The following is a 9,416-nucleotide window of genomic DNA, read 5'->3' on the forward strand; positions in this document are numbered from 1 at the left end:
CAGCCCCAGGCTGCACATGAAGACTTCCCCATGCAGTCTGGGGCTGGCTGGGAACTGTCCTGTCCTGGGCCAGGTCCCAGCCAGCCTCAGGCTGTGCAGGGAATCTCCACTAGGCGCAAGACTTGTCCCCATGTGCACGGGGCGGGAGAGCTCTGCAGCAACAGCTGTCTCGTGGCCTGTGCACATCAGGACCTCTCTCGATGTGCACAGGGCCAGGAGACAGCTGCCACTGCAGCTGGCAGAGCTCTCCTGGCCCTGTGCTCCCTGTCAGTCCCCAGGCTAGCATCCAGGGGGAGCCTGGAGCTCCCCTGGGTGCTGCAGGGGGGCTGGGCAAGGTGAGGGCAAATCTGCTCCCAAGAGAGAGCACGTGTACACATTCTGCTCAGTAGGCTTACTGCACAGTATTTTACAGTATTTTACTGTATTTTACTGTGCAGTAAGCCGACTTTGAATTAATAGCATGTGTAGACACACCCAGTGAACTGAAAACAGTGGTAGTTTGAAATTGCTAATGTCTTCAAAGGGTCTATGCTGCAAATTGCCATTTTAAATTTAATTTGCCAGTACAGTTACTGTTAGCATTGCTGCCCAAACACTGTTCCAGACTATTTTAATGCTCTTCCTGTTGGATATATTTTTAATGAATTTTTACCCCTCTTAAAAGTCACAGAACATAGAACTGAATTAGAACTCCTGAGCTATTGAACGCAATTGTAGTTCCTTTGACCGAATTATATAACTTTAAAACCTCTTCTTTTATTGTTTTGACAGGAGGGAAAGGATTCATGTTCACAGTCTCTGATCTTAAGACTGGAGTTGTTTGCTACCATCACGATGACAGTGACTCTACAAAGGATTTTGTGGTCTTTAGGATTTTTGATGGCCGACACAGTATTCGTCACAAGTTTCCAATCAACATTCTGCCTAAAGATGACAGTCCCCCTTTCCTTATCAGCAATGTTGTTATTGAAGTGTATGAAGGGCAGACAGTTTTGATTCAAGGCTCCATGCTTCAGGCTTCTGACGTGGACTCCAGTGATGACTACATATTCTTTAATTTGACCAAACCATTGCAGGCTGGGGAAATTATGAAGAAACCAGGGCCAGATCTCATAGGTAACATAAGTTATCCACAGCAAAAAGGAATTTAAAATTTTTTCTTAATAAAGGAAAATAGGGCTATGTTCCTCAGAATAATGCTGTTTTTCAACCATTGCCAGTCAGACATTTCCATCACAGAAGGGCAAATTTTGCTCATAGTTACTTTGTATAAATCCATTGATTTAAAATGGTGCTATTGTGAATTTACACCAGATTTACACTGTAATTGAGAATAGAATTGGCCCAGGGTCACCTCATTTTGAGTGCATTTCTTTACATTTTTTTACTAGAAAGATGTGGATGGTTAAGAGCTTGTCTTGCCCTATTTGAAAGTTAGAGGCTGGTACTAATGAGATATATGCGGAGTACAAAGTTTCTCTTGTTTCACAGCTGAATACAAAATATTTTTTGTTAAATTTGTTAGACTGTCAAATTGCATAAATTCACTTTTGTCCTTTTCTCTGGGCTTTGGCATTGTCACTGAGATTTCTGTTGCTTCACTTTTTTAACAATCATGATGTAATATGGAGAGAGAGCTTGTGATCCCTTCATTAGCTGCATTAGACAAAGGAAACATCTTAATTGGAGACTACACCTTCATGAAAATGAAGGTGGGAACAGAGTCAGTTGATGTCCTGGAAAGTTGGGATATAATTTTTATCAGCACGATTGAAAATTATAAATAGTTCTATGAAATGTGTTTTTTTATCTTTCTGATTCAACAGGATATCCTGTCACTGGCTTCTTTCAGAGAGATCTGTTCAGTGGAATAATTTATTATCGGCACTTTGGAGGAGAAATATTTGAAGATTCCCTGGAGTTTGTCCTTTGTGATAGCCATGACCCTCCCAATCTCTCAGAGTCACAGGCATGAAAATTGAAGATCTCTTGTAGAATGTGGAGTTGATGTCAAGACACCTGCAATATTTCCTAAATGGGTGTTGAAAACCTTAAGATTTTCCTCTAACTGCCATTCCTAAAAATTTAGGATAGAACCTAAAATCAAGCTAAGTTCTCTCCTGCATGCATATCATCATCAATAAAAAAAATTCTTCAGACCAAATTCCCTATCTCATTTATAAATCTCCAATTCTTTTTAACACCTTTTCCTGTTTGAAAACTGTAGGAAGTTTGCAAACAGATATGAATGAAGACTTTGAACTAATCTTAAAGTTACAGATCTTAAAATGGTTTTTATTGATAGTATTTGATGGTTAATTTGATTAAATTTAACTTTGTCTTGAATTTAAATGGACATTCCCAACATATTCATAATTTAACTTGCTGGACTGCGTTGTAATGTAGCACAGGACAGCACAGCACAGCATTCTGGTTATCATAGAATCATAGAAAATTAGTGTTGGAAGGGACCTTAGATCATCTACTCCAAACCCCTGCTCAAAGCAGGACCGTCCCCAACTAGATCATCCCAGCCAGGGCTTTGTTGAGCCAATTGTAAATTGGCTCTGCAGAGAAACTGGCTCTCATTTTCAGGTTCATTTTGAGAAAACATAGCTTTTCTCCCAAAGATGACATCACTCGACACTAATACATTTAATGTTTCTGTAATGGTCAATTTGGGGCATTACAGATCAATTATAGTCCAATTATTGGGGGCCCTATTATAGGCCATCCCTGAGTATAAATTGAGTGTTATGGTTCTTTTGTTTCTTTTGTTATGGTTAAGGAAGTTTGACATGATATGACATGACATGAACAATCAGTCCGTTTATTTTTACATGTTAATGAGTGAGCATAATTTGGTTAGTGCCCTCCTATTGCTTAAAAATGTTGAGAGCTCTGCAGCAACAGCTGTCTCGTGGCCTGTGCACATCAGGACCTCTCTCGATGTGCACAGGGCCAGGAGACAGCTGCCACTGCAGCTGGCAGAGCTCTCCTGGCCCTGTGCTCCCTGTCAGTCCCCAGGCTAGCATCCAGGGGGAGCCTGGAGCTCCCCTGGGTGCTGCAGGGGGGCTGGGCAAGGTGAGGGCAAATCTGCTCCCAAGAGAGAGCACGTGTACACATTCTGCTCAGTAGGCTTACTGCACAGTATTTTACAGTATTTTACTGTATTTTACTGTGCAGTAAGCCGACTTTGAATTAATAGCATGTGTAGACACACCCAGTGAACTGAAAACAGTGGTAGTTTGAAATTGCTAATGTCTTCAAAGGGTCTATGCTGCAAATTGCCATTTTAAATTTAATTTGCCAGTACAGTTACTGTTAGCATTGCTGCCCAAACACTGTTCCAGACTATTTTAATGCTCTTCCTGTTGGATATATTTTTAATGAATTTTTACCCCTCTTAAAAGTCACAGAACATAGAACTGAATTAGAACTCCTGAGCTATTGAACGCAATTGTAGTTCCTTTGACCGAATTATATAACTTTAAAACCTCTTCTTTTATTGTTTTGACAGGAGGGAAAGGATTCATGTTCACAGTCTCTGATCTTAAGACTGGAGTTGTTTGCTACCATCACGATGACAGTGACTCTACAAAGGATTTTGTGGTCTTTAGGATTTTTGATGGCCGACACAGTATTCGTCACAAGTTTCCAATCAACATTCTGCCTAAAGATGACAGTCCCCCTTTCCTTATCAGCAATGTTGTTATTGAAGTGTATGAAGGGCAGACAGTTTTGATTCAAGGCTCCATGCTTCAGGCTTCTGACGTGGACTCCAGTGATGACTACATATTCTTTAATTTGACCAAACCATTGCAGGCTGGGGAAATTATGAAGAAACCAGGGCCAGATCTCATAGGTAACATAAGTTATCCACAGCAAAAAGGAATTTAAAATTTTTTCTTAATAAAGGAAAATAGGGCTATGTTCCTCAGAATAATGCTGTTTTTCAACCATTGCCAGTCAGACATTTCCATCACAGAAGGGCAAATTTTGCTCATAGTTACTTTGTATAAATCCATTGATTTAAAATGGTGCTATTGTGAATTTACACCAGATTTACACTGTAATTGAGAATAGAATTGGCCCAGGGTCACCTCATTTTGAGTGCATTTCTTTACATTTTTTTACTAGAAAGATGTGGATGGTTAAGAGCTTGTCTTGCCCTATTTGAAAGTTAGAGGCTGGTACTAATGAGATATATGCGGAGTACAAAGTTTCTCTTGTTTCACAGCTGAATACAAAATATTTTTTGTTAAATTTGTTAGACTGTCAAATTGCATAAATTCACTTTTGTCCTTTTCTCTGGGCTTTGGCATTGTCACTGAGATTTCTGTTGCTTCACTTTTTTAACAATCATGATGTAATATGGAGAGAGAGCTTGTGATCCCTTCATTAGCTGCATTAGACAAAGGAAACATCTTAATTGGAGACTACACCTTCATGAAAATGAAGGTGGGAACAGAGTCAGTTGATGTCCTGGAAAGTTGGGATATAATTTTTATCAGCACGATTGAAAATTATAAATAGTTCTATGAAATGTGTTTTTTTATCTTTCTGATTCAACAGGATATCCTGTCACTGGCTTCTTTCAGAGAGATCTGTTCAGTGGAATAATTTATTATCGGCACTTTGGAGGAGAAATATTTGAAGATTCCCTGGAGTTTGTCCTTTGTGATAGCCATGACCCTCCCAATCTCTCAGAGTCACAGGCATGAAAATTGAAGATCTCTTGTAGAATGTGGAGTTGATGTCAAGACACCTGCAATATTTCCTAAATGGGTGTTGAAAACCTTAAGATTTTCCTCTAACTGCCATTCCTAAAAATTTAGGATAGAACCTAAAATCAAGCTAAGTTCTCTCCTGCATGCATATCATCATCAATAAAAAAAATTCTTCAGACCAAATTCCCTATCTCATTTATAAATCTCCAATTCTTTTTAACACCTTTTCCTGTTTGAAAACTGTAGGAAGTTTGCAAACAGATATGAATGAAGACTTTGAACTAATCTTAAAGTTACAGATCTTAAAATGGTTTTTATTGATAGTATTTGATGGTTAATTTGATTAAATTTAACTTTGTCTTGAATTTAAATGGACATTCCCAACATATTCATAATTTAACTTGCTGGACTGCGTTGTAATGTAGCACAGGACAGCACAGCACAGCATTCTGGTTATCATAGAATCATAGAAAATTAGTGTTGGAAGGGACCTTAGATCATCTACTCCAAACCCCTGCTCAAAGCAGGACCGTCCCCAACTAGATCATCCCAGCCAGGGCTTTGTTGAGCCAATTGTAAATTGGCTCTGCAGAGAAACTGGCTCTCATTTTCAGGTTCATTTTGAGAAAACATAGCTTTTCTCCCAAAGATGACATCACTCGACACTAATACATTTAATGTTTCTGTAATGGTCAATTTGGGGCATTACAGATCAATTATAGTCCAATTATTGGGGGCCCTATTATAGGCCATCCCTGAGTATAAATTGAGTGTTATGGTTCTTTTGTTTCTTTTGTTATGGTTAAGGAAGTTTGACATGATATGACATGACATGAACAATCAGTCCGTTTATTTTTACATGTTAATGAGTGAGCATAATTTGGTTAGTGCCCTCCTATTGCTTAAAAATGTTTGCTACCCAGCACTGCTGTTGTAACCGATAGTAGCTAACTGGTGTAAATTGTAAGGTCCTCAGACAAATAAGAAAGAAATACATCTAGTATAACTGTGTGCATGCTGAAGGAAAATATAAATTGAAAGAAGGATTTCTACTTTTAAATATTTATTTGAGATGTTTTAAAAATTAATTATAGATACCCTACTGGTTCCCCTGTAGCATGACGCTATGGACACTCAAAGTATTTAGGGCATTTACAAATATTTTAGAAAACCTGCAATGTTTTTCTAAATTTTTTATTTTAGGTGGTGATAGTGCATATTATTCCTGTGGATGATCAGCTTCCAAAAGAAGATTCAGGGGTTACCCGTCACCTGATTGTCAAGGAAACTGAGATTGCTTATCTAACTAAGAAACAGCTCCATTTCATAGACATGGAAGAAAAAGAGAGGGACCTCATCTACACAGTAACCACTTCCCCATTCTTCTCTTCCATTCATGGGTATGTGTGATCTAGTGAACACTCCACATAGAAGAAGGTCTGATTCCACATGGCAGGAGAGGGGTTGGTGGCAAAGTAAATATTGGTGCTTTGGTGCAGACACTACATCTTCAATATTGTAATTGCCTCTGTGCAGGTTAGGACTTTGCCCAAATGCAGCCAGCTGCAGGACTGAGTTCTACTATATTAACTAACATGTAAGTTAAAGCCCAAATAATGAGAGAGAGGGGTAGCATCATGTAGTTGAAAGACAGAGATAGAATATACTGAGATGGGGCAAGCTTTCATGCCTGGTACAAGCACCGGCCTACATCCTGTCTATGGGCCAGCTGCCCACCTCACTCTGCTACCACGCCTTGATGTAATAGTATTGAGATGTGAATTAGGCAGGAGGCTGCCCATTTTGAACCCCGATGTTTAGGGGGGTATCCGCAGCTCCGTTCCACCCCCAACTGCAGCCCAAGCCTCACAGATGGTATCCCAAGCAGCAAAACTCAGCCGTTCCCTTCGCCCATTAGCTGTGGTCTCCTTTCTGGGACCTTCGGCTCCCCTGAGTCCCTGGCCCTGTCTCAGACCAGTTAGGACCCTGAGCTTTTTTGCTCTGTGGGCATCCCTCACAGTGGGCCCCTGGCTCTTTTGACCCGTCTCTGGGTCCTGGTCCCAGCATGGACCAGTCGGGTACCTCAGGTCAGGTATAGGCTGCATGCCTGTGTACAGGATTTGGGGGTCCCCCATTCCCGGCTCATGTGCTTCACAAATTGTACCTGGCCCTGTGGGCTCACTCACCCCAGCAGGTCCAGGCACTTCAAGAGGCTTACTTGGTCTTCTCTGCACTATGTAACTCACCCAAAGGCGGGGGCTGAGGTTAAGGCACCCCGACCCGCCTTACACTGGGGAGGTGATCACTCCTGGCTTTCACCTGGGGACTGCTGTACCACCAGCAGCCCCAACAGGCCTTCAAGCTCTGGAAGGCCTGTTTTAGGTGCAGTTTTAGGTTATGCCCAGGACCAACGAGGCCTCCAAGCCTTCGCCATAGTCTTACCCTTACCTCCAAGGTGTTCCTGGCAGAGCTCAGCAGAGAGATGGTTCTCCTCTGCTGCCTGATCATGAACTGCCCTCAGCTCAGGGAGCTGGGCCTTAAAATAGCACCTTAAAATGGCCTCATCAGGTATCTGTCCCTCCCTGGCACAGTCCTTAAAGTGGCAGGCACTACCAGTGCCCTGCCACACATACCTGCTGAGATTTTTTTTCCTATTTTTTTTACTTGTTTTACTGATCCTCATTAGATGGTTCTCTGATGCCATGAACACTATGTCCAGTGCATCCTTGTATATTGCAGCACTTTCTATTTTTACTGGTATACAACAAATTTAATTGAGGCCTCCAAAGCTTAAATTGTGAAATACTATACTTAAGCTAAAGAACCAGGCTGTATTTAGTGTTGGCAGGGCATGCAGACCCTCCCTCGGGGATCAGGTCCTTATTTGTGATAAGTGCTGTACATAGAGCAAAAGACCTGGCTTGGGGCAAAAGGGGAACCGGTTCCATATACTCACCGATATAGGATGTTTCACCTAACAACATTACTTTCCCAAATATACCAAGGGAAAAGACTTTTAATTCTTACCATTGTCTAGAATGATCAGCATAAAGATTAGCATTTTGACCTAGACAATAAACCTATAACTGAACAAAGTCTCTGTTAGTTATGTGGGCACATGATTGATAGCGAAGAATGAGCTAACTGGAAGCAGTACTGCTGAAATCTGGGAGGAGAGAACTCAGAGGCCACATGCTGAGGGTGACAGGAGAAAAGAGGCCTTTTAATGAGCATACCTGATATTAAAATAAGTCTATTCAAATGACAATATAAAGACTTTAAAAACAAAATCACCATAAAAAGGAAAAAAACTGGCCCAAACAATTCCAAAAATGGCATACTTTTAATAACCGTTTGAGTTAATATGATCAGCTTATTTGACCTGAACAAAACAATGGCTGGGATTTTAAAGATCACGCAAAGAAAATTAGAGAACTTGTTTTAAAAGGTTAAATAATTATCTTCTTGCAAAGGTGCAAAAGTTAAAATAAGAAACTCGATTTATAATTATTAATATCAGAAGTTTTATTTACAAGTTGTAGAAATAGCATCAGAAGTAACTGACTGAGATTGGTTAATTTTGGCTACATGATTTGTCTTCAATATGTGACAGCAGGATCTTCCTGAAAAAATAAATGGGTTGCAGTTGCCTCTTGTCTTGCAAAGTGATAAATTTTTGCATGGAAACAGTTCTTACATCTCACTTTTAAAAGACTGGGAAGTTGACTTGATAGAAAGTGTTTCACGTAACTGCTTCTTTGTAAGATAAATGGAAAAAGTGAAGAATTTCACATGATGTAGAAATAATTTCTCTCTTACCTAAAGGAAATGCAGCTGTGCAGGTAGCAGGTATGTGAAGAGCTAGGTTTTGAGCTGGTGTAAACTAGCACCCTTAATGTGAAATCAGTGCCCCAGATGTGCAGGAAGGCATTGTTAGGGTCCTACTCATTGTGGTTTTGCAATTTTTGCAGAGTGAAAAACAGTGGTATCTGCGATTTTATGCAGAATTGCTGGAAAAAAAAACTTACTAAAAATAAAACACTGGCTCCCCAGTTGGAGCCAGTGTCCACTGTGGATTGGCGTTGCAGCCCACTGAGGGGAGGCGGAAATGAGGAAGCCACCAGCATGAAGGGGAGCAGCCAATCTGGCAGCTGCTCCATTTGTCGCTGATTGGCTGAGCGGGCTGCCTTTCAGACAGCCCTGCCCTTCTCACCCAATCAGCAGTGAGCAGCAGGGCCCCTTAGCCAATCAGTAGTCTGGCAGGAAAGGAGGGGCTCACCACAAAAAGACTGTGAAAATGGTGCTGGGATCTGTGAGTGGCCTATGATTTTTCCTTCTTCTCAGCACACTTTAGATCCCTAGGCATTGGTATAGAATTCCAAAACTTTTTTTAGATTTTACATTATACCGTATTTATCCGAATCCAGATGAGTTCAAATTTAAGATGAACCTCCAATAATTAGAGTCTACATATGGAAAAAATTATTAATTTGTTATCATTTGCCATCTATAGAATCTAATTATTGGAGGGTCATCTTAAATCATCATCCCCCCCTGCTGCAGGGCAGGAAGCATCAACAGGGGGCAGGCAGTGGAGGAGTCAAGCAATCTGATCCCCAACCCATGCCCATGAAAGCTTTGACCATCACTTGTTTCCTCTCCCCCCCCCCCCCCCTCCCTTTCCCC

At 40.9% G+C, this 9,416-nt stretch overlaps 2 protein-coding genes across 2 annotated transcripts in view; both read left to right on the top strand.

The window, feature by feature from the left end:
- FREM1 (FRAS1 related extracellular matrix 1) overlaps positions 1-9,416 on the top strand; it is a 126,850-nt gene that overhangs the window by 50,735 nt on the left and 66,699 nt on the right. Inside the window, exons 9-11 of the mRNA XM_025215527.1 lie at positions 772-1,116; positions 1,827-1,969; positions 5,934-6,130. Of these exons, the coding sequence (XP_025071312.1) occupies positions 772-1,116; positions 1,827-1,969; positions 5,934-6,130 (685 nt within the window). The remainder of the gene's footprint in view (positions 1-771; positions 1,117-1,826; positions 1,970-5,933; positions 6,131-9,416) is intronic.
- On the top strand, positions 3,526-5,909 carry LOC112551897 (FRAS1-related extracellular matrix protein 1-like). Its single transcript, XM_025215528.1, has 2 exons — positions 3,526-3,865; positions 4,576-5,909. Exons 1-2 carry the CDS (start codon positions 3,535-3,537, stop codon positions 4,722-4,724), a joined length of 480 nt encoding a protein of 159 aa, XP_025071313.1. The 5' UTR covers positions 3,526-3,534; the 3' UTR covers positions 4,725-5,909.

This window comes from Alligator sinensis, unplaced genomic scaffold (genome assembly GCF_000455745.1).
Source record: "Alligator sinensis unplaced genomic scaffold, ASM45574v1 scaffold185_1, whole genome shotgun sequence".
In the NCBI taxonomy this organism is placed as follows: Eukaryota; Metazoa; Chordata; order Crocodylia; family Alligatoridae; genus Alligator; species Alligator sinensis.

Excerpts from the sequence above, each read along its gene's own strand:
- LOC112551897 (XM_025215528.1), top strand. The coding sequence starts at position 3,535 with ATGTTCACAGTCTCTGATCTTAAGACTGGAGTTGTTTGCTACCATCAC. Across the intron at positions 3,866-4,575 it reads ACCAGGGCCAGATCTCATAG|GATATCCTGTCACTGGCTTC; the intron begins GTAACATAAGTT and ends CTGATTCAACAG.